The sequence below is a fragment of the Tauraco erythrolophus genome, chromosome 5, assembly GCF_009769465.1.
Source record: "Tauraco erythrolophus isolate bTauEry1 chromosome 5, bTauEry1.pri, whole genome shotgun sequence".
Classification (NCBI taxonomy): Eukaryota; Metazoa; Chordata; class Aves; order Musophagiformes; family Musophagidae; genus Tauraco; species Tauraco erythrolophus.
The window spans coordinates 20,912,311-20,925,742 of record NC_141469.1 but is presented as its reverse complement, the minus strand read 5'-3'; the positions used below and the strand labels follow the sequence as shown (position 1 = coordinate 20,925,742).

The window sequence follows — 13,432 nt, the reverse complement described above, 5'->3', positions numbered from 1 at the left end:
TCCCAAGACCCAGAATGTGGGGCTGGCTGAGCAGGCGGCACCCCCCACCCTCCCTCCCCGCTCCCAGGGCTGGTGGGGGGGGGACAGGGGGACGTATTTTCTTTCTCGGCGCCCGGACCACAGCAGACATGTTTAATGAGCCGGGGCTGGTCACGAGGTGCTTGGCTGGAGACAGCACTATTCACACCGGGAAGAACCTTTTCCACTTACGCGCTTTTTTCCAGCGAGAGGAAAGCAGAATGCATTACAATAAACAAAAAAAACCCTATGGGTTTGGATTTGCTTTTTCGCTCTTTTTTCTTTTTTTTTCTTTCCCCTCTTCGTCTCTTTAAAAGAGCCTCCATAAAGCCCCTTTGTTTAGACCCTCGTGCGCACAGAAGGTTTATTTTCATAACTGTGCAAAGTTCTCTTAATGAACTCCTTTATGCTTTGTTTAGGCAACGGAGATCACAATTCCACATTGTGGCATGTTGTTACTGATGTTGTCCTTGGCCAGGTTTTTCCGAGGGAAGGGACTCCCCTCCCCGCTCCGCTGATCGGGGCCATGACATCACCCCGGTCCCCACCACTCCAAACAACAAACCTTTGTGGAGGCGGAGGCGAGACAGGACCTCGGTGGGCGCAGACACTAGGTGATTGTTTGAGAGCTCTGCACCTCTCCAGGGCATTTCTGTCCACCCCCCACCCCGAGCCCCTCTGCTTCAATATACTGGGAGAAGTAGGAGCACCCCGGGACTGTGGTCCTGCTGCCCGACGTGGTTATGTCCTGCTGTCCTCGCCGGCTGCTCCCCATTGCATATCGCAGAATCATGGAATCACAGAGTAGTTTTGGTTGGAGGGGATCTGAAAGATCATCCAGTTCCAACCCTCTGCCATGGGCAGGCACACTCTCCACTACACCAGGTTGCTCAAAGTCTCATCCAACCTGGCCTTGAACACTGCCAGGGATGGGGCAGCCACAACTTCTCTGGGCAACCTGTGCCAGTGCCTCATCATCCTCAATGAAAAAAATTTCTTCCTTAGATCTAATCTAAATCTCCCCTCTCTTAGTTTAAAGCCATTGTTCATTGTCCTGTCACTACACGCCCTTGTCAAAAGTCCCTCTCCAGCTTTCTTGTAACCCCTTTAGGTACTGGAAGGCTGCTGGAACATCACCCCGGAGCCTTCTCTTCTCCAGGCTGAACAGTCCCAACTCTCTCAGCCTGTCTTCATAGCAGAGGTGCTCCAGCCCTCAGATCCTCTTCGTGGTCTCCTCTGGACCGACTCCAACAGCTCCATGTCCTTCTTGTGTTGGGGACCCTAGAGCTGAACACAGCACTGCAGAGGGGTGTCTCACGAGAGCAGAGCAGAGGGGCAGAATCCCCTCCTTTGACCTGCTGCCCATGCTGCTTTGGATGCAGACCAGGACACGGTTGGCTTTCTGGGCTGCCAGCACACATTGCCGGCTCATGTTCTCATCAACCAACACCTCCAAGTACTTCTCCTTGGGGCTGCTCTCAGTCCATTCTCCACCCAGCCTGTACTTGTGCTTGGGATTGTCCCGACTCATGTGCAGGACCTTGCACTTGGCCGTGTTGAACTTCATTAGGTTCTCACAGGCCCACCTCTCCAGCCTGTCCAGGTTCCTCTGGATGGCATCCCTTCCCTCCAGCGTGTCCACAACATCACACAGTTAGTGTCATCAGCAAACGTGCTGAAGGCGCACTCAATCCCACTGTCTGTGTCACCGACAAAGATGTTCAACAGCATCGGACCCAACACTGACCCCTGAGGAACACCACTCGTCTCTGGTCTCCACTTGGACATGGAGCCGTTGACCCCAACTCTTTGAGTGTGGCCGTCCTCAAAATGACACTCCAAAGCATTAACGGGTGTGGGCAAAGGCAGCTTTGGTCACCAGCACCAAAGAGGCACGGGGTCAGCTGGCTGGGATGACCCAGCCCATGGCAAAGAGGATGTGGGACCCTCCAGCTGCCGGGGGTGCTGGTCCCTGCTCGGGTCAAACGCGAAGGACCGTTCCTGGGATGCCCTCCCACCCCCACAGCCACACTTCAGCAAACAAAACACTCCTAAAACCAAACCACCTACGCCCAAGCACCCTTCAGCACCGAATGGTAACAGAGCTGCCCACACAATAGAGCCATATGCCTTATCCTGCCTTGATTTCCTGACCCAGAAACTATGAGCTCAAGCATGGGATGTCCCAACCACATCAGCTCAAGTCTGGCAGTGCCAGCAGTGCCTGGAGCTGTGCTGGGGACATGCTGAGCAGCGTGGAAAGCCCCTTGCTCAAAGCCCAGGACACCTTTTTCTCCACCTGAGACCACACTTTTTTTCCATGAAGGGGCATTTTTTCCAGTCCGGTCTGAAGGATGCCTGGTTCAGGCATCAGCTCCCTCAAGGAAACCCTCAGCCGCTGCCTCCAGCCCCCTTGCAAAGTCTCCAGGACAGAGAGCAGAGGAGCAGCAGCTCAATGTAATGTTTGGTCATGAAAACAAATAGGAACCGTTTTACAGATTCGCCACGGTTGGGTATTTTCCTTTCCAACCGTACTTGCAATCAATTCTCTCATTCTTAATAAAGGAGGTCTCCCTTCTTCAGCCTCGATCCCTTCCCCAAACCTTGGGACAAATTCCCTCCATGAACCCCAAACCAAGGAGGCTGCTGTCCCCCTGCCCTGCATGGGTGGGTGAGTGGCTGGCCAGGCTTCAACCTGCTAGGAGCTGGATGCTGAGGGCACATCAATCCAACCAGAAACGTCATGAGGATGCTGGAGAAGGTGCCTGTCCACTCCGAGGTCCTAATTACACCCTTTTTAATTTTCCCAAGCACATCTCATGAAGGTTTCTGCCTCGTGCTCCATCTTCTCGACACCAGCCCAGAGCCCCCTGTCCTGCCAACAGCCCCCAGCTCGCACGAGGCGATGTGCCACGGTGAAAAATCTGCCCTGCACTCTGTTTTTTCTGGTTTTATTTGTTGTTTGTCTGCTCCTCAGCCTTGCCCCCGCCTTCAGCACCACCTCGGGTCAGGGAGAAGCAGCTGTTAGCAAAGCAAACAGCTCTGACCCAGGGCTGACCTGGGTAACTTGAGGTTTGTGGTTGGTTTCTCACATAAGAGTTCTTGAAACTCTGATTTATTTTTTTTTTTTGGCTGATGGGAAATCAAGCTACCAGGCTGGTCGCCTCGGGAAAGCCTCATGCCACCGTCTTTTGTTGCACGGCTGCCAAACACCCCTCCCCACATCACATCAATAAACACCCCAAACATCGCTTTGCAGACCCCACGACGTCCTGGCATTCATCACGGCACTAATTACAAGCACCAACGCGTGGACGTGGGTTTCTGGGCTCACCTGAAAAGCTGTCCTTGTCCATGGCGATCAGATCCCGTGCCTGGTACATGTAGCAGCGAAGGTGGTACCTGTTCCCACCTGTGCAGAGGAGCAAGGAACAGTTAAGAGACGAGGCCAGGGCTGAGTGCAGGGCACAGGGGAGCAGTTGGGTTTTTAACCAGCCCCAGGCTTGGCTCAATCCTTCCTGTGGCTTCCCAAGGGAGCATCGAGCCCTGAGCACCTCCGTGTTCCCAGGGGGACGAGCCATGCCCCATCCTCACCCACCTCCCTCTTTCCATCCGCCTGCACTCAAGGTGAGGAAGAGGATGGGGAACACCCAGCTGTGGGGTCCCCATGGCAGAGACCCCACCAGGACTCCCCACAGGGGAACCGCACCTTCCCCTCCCACCCCCAAGGCCTTACAGTCAAATATGCACGAAATGGTGGGTCTGTTGACACCAAAACTGAGGGTGGAGATGGATTTGCCATCGTCGCTCCTGTCGTCTGTCACTCCCCCCTGCAAGAGAAGGCAAGGCAAGGTCAGACACGCCGGGACCCTCTCCGTGGGATGGGGTCCTCCAGGTTTTTATCCATATGGGTCTCCAAGAGGACTTTCGGCTTTCTAACGGAGGGACTCCCGGGCTCTTCTGTCCCAGGAGGGCAGAGAGGTCCCTGATCCTGCTCCATGACATGCTGGGAGGGAACAGGACACGGCAACAAAAGCAGCCCGGGGGTCACCAACCCACATCTCACCTCCCAGCATCTCACCAGTGAGGAAAAACTTCTTCATAAAGCACATCGCTCTTGGAAGAGCAGTTAAAGCAATTTCACAGAGTCCCCTCACGAGCAAAATTCATGGAGTATTAACTTTGTGAACAGTGATATAGACGGTGTCAAATGCAGCCAAAGGCCCCATTGGCCACTCAGGGGAGCCGTGGCCAACCTCGGCCACCGCTCTTCCTTCTTCTCGTGTTCGCTACGAGAGCCACCCTTTTATCGCCTCCTATCGCCTCCTTTCAAGCCACGTTCGCCTTGAAATATTTAGTTTCAGGAAAAGGAGCCTAAAGGTAACTTCCTGGAGAGTGTAAATCTGATCTTTAAATTTTTTTCAAGTATGGAATGTTAGGGAGGACAGGAAGGGTGTTCAAAGGGAATCAAAAAGGAAAAGAAAGACGGAAAAAAGAAAAAAAAAAAACCAAAAAGCAGGTCTGGGATGGAGTTTCCAGAGCCTGGAGCTGCTGAGTCCTCAAAAACACATCAGAGCTTAGGTGGTCTGCAGAGCCCTCCTCTCCCTTCCAGGTGGGAATGGCAATTCCCGCGGAATAGTCTCTGGAGGAAGCCCCAGGCTCAAGCGGTGTTTACGGCGGGGAGGTCCTGCCTCTAGCCCTGCCTCCCCTCCTCACTCCCCTCCCCACGGACATGAATAGCTCCTCAGTTATTTTTATGACCCTTCTGACCACCGGTCCCCCCCGACCCTCCCCGACCTGCACCCGCTGCCGGCCTGGGGAAGGGCGAGTGGAGGAGACCCGGAGCCAGGACAGGCAGGGATTACTCCCCGCACCCCTCAGCTCGGGGAATTAGCGCTCGGGGTGTTGGCTCGTGCTCCCTGAGTTTGCACTTTAATCCTCCCTCCACTTTGCCTTCCCTGCATTGCCAGACAGTTCCTTTGCTGGACGGGCTCCGGGAAACCCGGGCTGCAATCACGAAATCCCACAAATGCCTTTTTTAAGGAGAAAGCAGCAGATAACGGGGACGGGATCAAGCAGACAGGAGGGGCTTCAGGAGGCTCCGGCAGCAGCAGCCCTGGCCCCGGGCTGGGGGAATGCTCCGGGCTGAGGGGATGCTCCAGGCTGAGGGGATGCTTCGGGCTGGGGTATGCTCCAGGCTGAGGGATGCTCCAGGCTCCCTCTCCTAACAGCATCTTTATTCTGCTTCGGTGGGATGGGAGCTGGCGGTGGCAGCAGTTCTAATTCCAGCTGCTGCCCTGTCCCGGTGCCCTTCTGGGACTCTGCATCCCTGACACCTCACTCTTCAAAACCTCCCTTTCCCTGTCTCTGTCAAAAAAACGTTGGAAATAGAGTGGAAAATCAGCACCCACCCTTCCCAGCCCCGGGCATCCATATGGATTTTCCCATCCTCGGCACCGCTTCACCCCACCAGCCCGATCCCAGCTCCCTCCTCCTGTCTGCAGAGGGGTCAACCCTGGGGTGGCTGGATGGGAGCCACTACGTGGATTTAGGTATTATTTTGGGATGGAGCATCCTGGCAAAATACGTTAAGTGGTTCAAGGGAGAGAGGAGAGCTGGAACGGCCTGAAGCTGCGAAATCAGAAAGTACGGCAATTCTAAAGCGATCCAGGGAAAGCCAAGCAACCACAGAAAATGCAGCCAGCAACCCCAAAATATGAGGGCACCGAGGTGAGCCAGAGCGACCTACTGCCGAGGGGAATCTGGTGAGAGGAGCGCCAGGGGCAGACAGGCTGGTCCTGCACCTGTCTGGCTGCTGGGTGCCAGAGCTGGGGCTGGTCAGGGACTCACCTGTCGCTCTCCCGCTCCTCCCTCCCGAGCTGTCACCCTGCCGGGACAGCATCCCCCGAGATCTCCGTGCCTGAAGGAAATGCTGCTCCTCACCGGCAGCAGCGCCCTGCCCGGGCAATGGTTCAACTCCCAGGAGCAGCTCAGTCCTACAGCAACGGGACTCGGCACTCCCCCGGGACCCTGCATTGGCTGAGGTTTTCCTGGTGTTTTGTGGACATCCAAGCAGGGATGGGGAAGGGGGAGAATGAAAGGCATGGCAAGGCAAGGCAAGACATGGCAAGGCATGGCAAGGCATGGCAAGGCATGGCAAGGCATGGCATGGAAGACATGGCAAGGCATGGTAAGGCATGGCAAGACATGGCAAGGCATGGCAAGGCACGGCAAAGCAAGGTAGAACAACTGCTTTTTTCATTAGAATTGTTTTCAGTTAGAAAATAAGCAAAATAATAAATTGGATTTGTTACATGCAACCATAATAAAAGTTATAGATGTCACCTCGACATCAAGATAAATGAGAGATTTGGGATGATGAGAATTGAGCACTCCAACGCTAACTGACACAGCCAAGAAATGCTTGGAAAATAAATATGCAAAGCAGGTAACATCAGATCTGACAGGCTTAGGGGGTGAAGGGCTGGAAGGGGCAGCCCCGGCAGCGGGGGCAGGACGGGGTTCAGCAACACATCAGTGACACTGGGGGACACTTAAATCAACCCAGGACCCCCCTACCACCGTGCTGGCATCACCGGGAGTGAAACGAGCAGCGGCTCCCCAGCACACTGCCACAGTGACGCTTTAATGGGGCTTTTTTCTCCTCTTCCCCTTTACTTCAGCCTCTGCACCACACGCGTGGGGAGAGGATTTCCCCACATATCCCGGTACCCCCAGCAGACAGGTCCATCAGCAGCCGAACTCACAAAGCTATTTCATTTGTGGGCTAATGGAGGCGAAACGAGGGCACGGCTGAGTCCCGTGGAAACCGGCTGGAGCAGAGAGCTGAGGCAGCCCCGTGAGACATCCCCCACCCAGCTCCGCTCCCCCCCAGAGCCAGCAAAGGGCACAGGGGGGTCCTGCACAGCCCCACAGACCCGTGCACACCCCATGTCGTAGAGTTTTCCAGCCAAACCCTCCTTGATTGCCTCTGCTGTGATGCAGAGGGATGAACCATCATCAAAAACCACATCAATGGGCCCCAGGGCAAAGGGGGAGAAGCCACAGTCCCACTGGCAGCTCTGGGGGTGGGTGGCAGCGGGACTCCCCCAGATGGGGCCAGCACGAGCTCAGGGCTGGTGCGTGTGAATGTCACGAAGCCGCTCACATCCCAGAGGGGCTGCTGGGTCCGAACACTGGATCGGGGGAAGGATAGAGCCGAGAAAGAGGGGGGAGAAAAAGCCAAATGGGGAAAAAAAAAAAAAAAAAAAAAAAGGCCTATAATAGGGGCTTTGTGCTGCTGTGGTTGGTTCTCATTTAGTCATTGGAAAAGCCAAAGGATTATGAAATGCAACGTATTATGAAAGCCAGGTATCAGTTAACAACCAGTGGCAGACGTAGGTAACAAGCGGCAGATAACAAGCTGTGCTCCAGGTCCGCTCCCCGGGATGGGACGGAGGGTGGGAGCGGACCCGATGGGGATTCCCCTCCCAGGCAGCGATGTCGGGGGTGCAGGTGGGTACCTACCAGGGCCCCCTCCAGGGCAAAGACGGCGGCGGCCCCAGTGCGCTCCAGGGGCTCCATCCGGCGTCTCCAGCGGCGGCGGCGGAAAGTGTCGGTGCGGCGGTGCTTGAGGTGGAAGCGCCAGCCGAAGAGCGAGGCATACTCCCAGCCCTCCCCGTCTGGCTCCTCCTGCTTGTGCTGCCGGGGGGGACACAGCGTGGCTCAGCACGGGGGCTTGGTCCCACCATCCCGCCGCCCCTCTGCAGGTGACAACGGTGGGACCCACCAAGGGGCAAAGCCACCAGTGTGTGGGGCTCTTCAGGGCCAAGGTCGTGCCCACCCAAATCCAAACTCCAGCTGTTCCCTGCTGTGGTTGTCTCACCCCATGTCCTCCCTGTATCTCTCCAGCTTAGAACCACAGAATCATTTAAGTTGGAAAAGACCCTTATGATCGCTGAGTCCAACAGTCAACCCAACCCTGCCCAGACCACCACGGGGACTCAGTCCTTCACCCAGACCCTGGGATCAACCCCATTTGGAGATGGGCTCGCAGGGCTGGGGGCTGCCCATGCTGTGCAAGGAGGGGGCTGCATCCTGCCCAGGCCTGGGTGGCACTAGCATCTCCATCTTCCCAGCCCGCCCTCCACTTTGTCATTGCTTCTGATCCTTCCTGGGGCCACCACGGCTCCGCCACCACCAGACGTGGGACACCAGTCACAAGCCCACAAAGGCTTTTTCTCCCTAGAGTGGTGTCACCTCCCTGTGGCACTTGCTTCCCTTTGGGAAATGGGGTGGTGTGGAGAAACCTTTTGGCTGCTGCAGCATCCTGTGAAAGTTCTTTCCCTATGCAGGCTAACTAAGAAACACCTGTATCTCGTTACACTGGGAAAGTTACCTTGAAACAGGTGCTGTAGCATTCAGCCAATCACTCTGGGAGATGGATGGTCAAGTGACCAATAGCCTTGACCTATCTAGCAAACCATGTGACTCCTGACTATTTAAGGCAGGGCGTTTACTCCTAAGGGTGAGGCATTTCCTCCTGAGCCTTGGAGGAGTGTGGGCCTTCCTTAGAGTAGAGCCTAAAGCCTTCGCATTAGAACATTGGTCTGCTTGGAGCCGCCTGAAGCCTTCCAGCTGCGACAGGGTGGCAGGGGTTCCCTGTGCTTTCCAGCCATGGTTATCCAGAAAAAGTGCTGGAAAAGGAGGCAAGTGTCTTGGGGAGATGGATTGAGGGAGGGAAGAGCAGCAGCACTGCGGTGGCATTCGCAGTCCCATTGCACCACCTAGAGGGAAGTGGGACAGGGACAGGGGACAGACTGGGGACCTCTGCCAGCCCCAGTCCCTCAAGCTGCTTCGTGGAACCAATGGAGGTTCTCATCCCACCCCACAGCCCAACCAGGCACCCCTGGGGTGGTTTCCACCTCTGGGAGATGTTGACCCCCATGGTGGAAACCACAGAGGCTGCTGCCTGCTCCGGCATGGAGAGCAGAGCCACCGGCCTCCGAAGCACTGCAGGTCTCTGCAGAGGACCAAGGACGTTCACCTCTTCTTGGAGAGACAGACACAGCCCCAACACGTTCTCAGTCCCTTCTCCCCAGCCCCTGTCCTACCTTCCTCACAGCCTCTATCTGCGCAAGGTCTCTCCGGCGGAGCCGCACCCAGCGCCGTCGCCGATTGGTGTGGTACATCTTCTCGGCCGGCACCCAGCCCTTGGGCTTGCGGTCCGGCGGGATGGTGATACCGTACTCCCAGCCTTGGAGAGAAGGGGACATATGGGTGAAGGTGGGAGAAGAGCTCCTCACCTCATCTTCCATCAGGGATCTCTCTTCACATACGTCCAGGTTGGAACAGCTTTAATAGCAAAGGTTTGTCCAGGCACAATACATGTTCCCAGTTTGAATGACCTGCTCATGCTGCTCCCAATGGAGGTGTCCCTCTGGGCATGCCGAGGTGATGGACTCATGGTGTTTCATCAGCCCTTGGCTCAAACTCACAGCTTGGGGACTCTCCTCTCTGCCCTTCCTTCCTCAGGCAACCCCAACACTTGTGACCATCTCGGATGCTCTCTGGCCTGATGCTTTCATAGAATCATGTTTGGGTTGGAAGGGACCTTCAACATCATCCAGTTCCAACCCCCTGCCATGGGCAGGGACGCCCTCCACTACACCAGGTTGCTCAAAGCCTCATCCAACCTGGCCTTGAACACTTCCAGGGATGGGGCAGCCACAACTCTGGCCAACCTGTTCCAGTGTTTCACTGTCCTCAGAGGGAAGAATTTCTTCCTTAGATCTCATCGAAATCTCCCCTCTTTCAGTTTAAAGCCATTGCTCAGTGTCCCATCACTACACACCCTTGCAAAATGTCCCTCCTTCCATCTGTCCTTCACCAAAAGCCACCGAAGATCTCCCAGAAGAACATCCTGGCCTTTCCCCAGCAGCAGGGAAAGCACTGCCCACCCCCCAACCCCCGCCAGAGCACGGGGGAGAGGGCATCCCGGGGCCTGACCCCCTTCTCCTGAAGTTGGTGAGGCAGCAAGCACAGCCACGACAGGTCCGTTACCATCCCTGGTGCTGGATGGGACCGCAGCAGAAAACACCGTGACAGGCAGTGCAAAGGGGGTGAAAACAGCACGGATGCCCCCAACTGCTTTCCGGTACCTTTCTCATCAACAGCTCTGTTGAGGTCGGTGTCCCACTCCACGTCTTCCCATTTCCAGCCCGGAGGACACTCAATCTCATCCTTAGGTAGGACCTTCTCCCCATTCTGTGGGATGAAGGGGGGTGTTTTCACCCAAAGGGTGCCCGGCAGATGCCTAAAGCTCTCCGAGCCCCCGGGGCCCCCCTGCCCCTGCAGCTCACGGCGGTAGCTCAGCCTCAGGCCACCCACTCCATCCTCACCACGTCGGTGTAGGCATCGCTCATGTGGACCCACTGGCCTCCAGGCAGCCGGACCTGGTTCTCAAACACCTCCTCCACGAAGCTCAGGTGCCCGGCATCCACGTCGTGCAGCAACCTGCACTCCAGGGAGATGTACAGCGTCGAGGGGTCCCCTCCTGCCCTGCCAGCCTCACTGGCCATGCCACCCAGCACACACTTTGCCTCTTGAATCTCTTCCACCAAGGAAAGCCCCACCATCCCCTCCCATCCCCCCAGTGCCCCGCTGGGATCCCACCTCCAAAGCTCCTCAACGCGAGGCTTGCACAGGCACCCTGGTGAGATGTGTGCTGGGGCCACCGTGTCCCTGAGCACCTGTGAGAACCCACCACCCCCGGGACATCACCCAGCGCGGAGACGATGCATTTGGCATTAACGTCGCTGCCTACCAAGGACGGGACAGGCGGATGAGGAACCCCCACGGCACCCCAGATCTCCATCCAGCTGTCTGGGCGACCTTGCCACCAGCTTAGCATCTGCTCAGGCTTTCAGGGTGCCCGCGACAGCCCACACAGGCTCTGCTCTTGGCAGAAAACCATCACTCACGTCTTCTCTGGGCAGATGAACCAGTCCCCAGCCCAGGTCCATCCCGTGGAGGGGCGGAAGCTGTCCTTGGGCAGCTTGATCTTGCCAGTGACATCTGAGTACTTGGGGTAGGTCAGGCCAGTCGTGCCCCAGTTCCCCACAAGCGCCAGCTTGGTCTGGTTCTCATACTGGGGGAGCAAAAGTAGAGAGGTTTTTTGATTTGGTGGCACAAAACCTCATGAATAATCCTTTAGAAATCCCATGAATAATCCTTCTGAAATCCCATGAATAATCCCTTCCTTCCTGTAAAACCCTATTCTGAGGACAGACCTCCTGGGAAGAGCCTCACCACTCCCACCAGCCCCTGCCCCAGGGGCACCCCCAGATCTGCCCCCCAGCACAGAAGGAGGTGTGAAGCCACGATGTGGCTTTTCGGCTCGTTACCAACCCTCTCCCCACCCTCTGGAGCTGGAAACGGTTTGTTCTTCTCACGGTTGGTGGGGGTTGATGTGATCTTCACCCGGCAGTGCCCCACCTGTGGCCCAGCCCACCCCCTCCCCTCCATGCTGCCCATCTCAGTAGTGGTCCCTGCGAGATGCTCACAGTTTCGGCAAAGACAGAGAGCTTCCCCTCGGCGTACTGGTTAAACTCCTTCTCATCGACCGACAACCCGAACCAGAGCTGGACCCGGATCTGGGCTGGGATTTTCGGACCCATCGCCTCCTCCTGGGGGTACTGCCAAAGGCAGAGCGCCATTAATATCCCTGAGGAGGACGTCAAAGGCGGATGCTCGGGATGCTCGGCTGGGGGTGGGGTGGTGGGTACGAAGCCCCCGTAGCCCCGGCCAGGAAGGCAAGGGGGTAGGTTGGACACGCAGCATCCCTGGGAACTGGGATGTCAACAGCATGCAGAACACTTTCATGGAATCAGAATGGTTTGGGCTGGAAGGGACCTCACAGACCATCTAGTTCCAACCCCCCTGCCATGGGCAGGGACACCCTCCACTACACCAGGTTGCTCAAAGTCCCATCCAATCTAGCCTGGAACAAAGGTTCAAAGGTGGTGAGACATCCTTCAGGGCTGGGACACACATCCCAGTCAAATATTTCAGCAAAAATGGAATAAACAGGGAGATGCCTCCCTGTCCTTTTTTCTCTCTCTGAGCCGCTTTTTTCCCCCTTCAAGTGATGGTAGTTTTCCATCCAGAGCTGAAGTGCAGAAACCAGTATATTTTGGCTCGTCTTTTCCTGCCAGCTCGGCTTGGGGTTTTGGGGTTTATTCAGTTTAGTTTATTGCACTTTATTTTTTGAGAGCTTGTTCAGCAGCGATTGCCTGCTCCCAAGCTGGCAGCAGCGAAAGGCCAGACAAACATCATTTGAGATGTGAGAAGCTCAGTAAGGGCCTGGCAGAGGAGGCCCAGCTTGAATTTCCTGGGGTGGCAGAGGGTCAGGAATTTTTAAAAACATAAAATAACATTAAAAAATATAAAAATATGGTGGGTTTTTTTTACAAAAAAAAAAAAGCACCATCTGGGCCAAAGTGCACCCATCTTCACTGCCCTGGAACTTGCACAAAACATGAAGGTATTCCCGGGGATCTGCTGCAGATCCATGCGAGAGGAGCTGAACTCCACCAGAAGCACGACCAGGCTCTCACTATGTAGGAACCAGCTTCAACAGGGTTCAAACTGGGGCTTGAGGTTCACCAGAGCCCCCAGGTGCTCATGGGTTAACGCAGCCCATTGTGTCGGGTTTTCAGCTTTCCCTGCACCGTTTTCTCTTTTCTTTTAGGGGAAAATATTTAAAAAATGAATATCACACATGCACATGCATCCAAAGACAAGGTACCTTCAGGAAGATGGTCTGCAGCTTCCCGCAGTTCTTGCCACAGCAGCCGGACACGTTCCTGGAGAAGAGGACCTGGTGGGCCGGCACGCGGGCGTACGCTACGCGCTTGTCTCCCTGCAGCATCCAGATCACGATGTCAGGCAGGCTGTTCTGGGGCTGGGAAACACAAAAGCCATCGGTTCCAACTGAGGGGACATGGCGAATCAGCCATGGAGGAATGCAGGAGGCTGGAGAGCAGCCATGCCCCGAGTCCCCCTGCCAACTCAAGCCCATGGAGTGAGACGGGTTGACCCAAAGCCCATCCCAGCAGCTCCAGGTCCCACCCGGGTCTGGTCAGGGCAGATGTGATAGTTTGATGTGTGGGGGTGTTCTGGTGGCAGGAGAGGGGATTTGCTCCCTGTGCCACCAGATCTGAGTCCCACTCCCCTCGGGGGTTGAGCCAAATCGGCGCCTCTGCGAATTGCCCTATTTAAGTTGAGACAAAGGGACGGGAAAAGGTCTTTTGTCCAGGAGCAAGGAGAGGGGAGGAGGGCTCTGCCCTCCCTCCCGGCTCCTGGTCGGGCGGCTGCCTGGGCTGGGCCGACGCCATGTGCTAAAGATGGCACC

The 13,432-nt window shown here is 56.1% G+C and overlaps 1 protein-coding gene across 17 annotated transcripts in view; it reads right to left on the bottom strand.

The window, feature by feature from the left end:
• DYSF (dysferlin) overlaps positions 1–13,432 on the bottom strand; it is a 109,903-nt gene that overhangs the window by 72,785 nt on the left and 23,686 nt on the right. For all 17 annotated transcript variants that reach the window (XM_086611419.1, XM_086611417.1, XM_086611422.1 and 14 more), the window contains 9 exons: positions 12,827–12,982; positions 11,583–11,714; positions 11,001–11,167; positions 10,419–10,533; positions 10,179–10,284; positions 9,132–9,274; positions 7,546–7,719; positions 3,755–3,848; positions 3,353–3,430 (listed from right to left, as the gene is read on the bottom strand). In XM_086611419.1, coding sequence (XP_086467545.1) covers positions 3,353–3,430; positions 3,755–3,848; positions 7,546–7,719; positions 9,132–9,274; positions 10,179–10,284; positions 10,419–10,533; positions 11,001–11,167; positions 11,583–11,714; positions 12,827–12,982 — 1,165 coding nt within the window. The remainder of the gene's footprint in view (positions 1–3,352; positions 3,431–3,754; positions 3,849–7,545; positions 7,720–9,131; positions 9,275–10,178; positions 10,285–10,418; positions 10,534–11,000; positions 11,168–11,582; positions 11,715–12,826; positions 12,983–13,432) is intronic.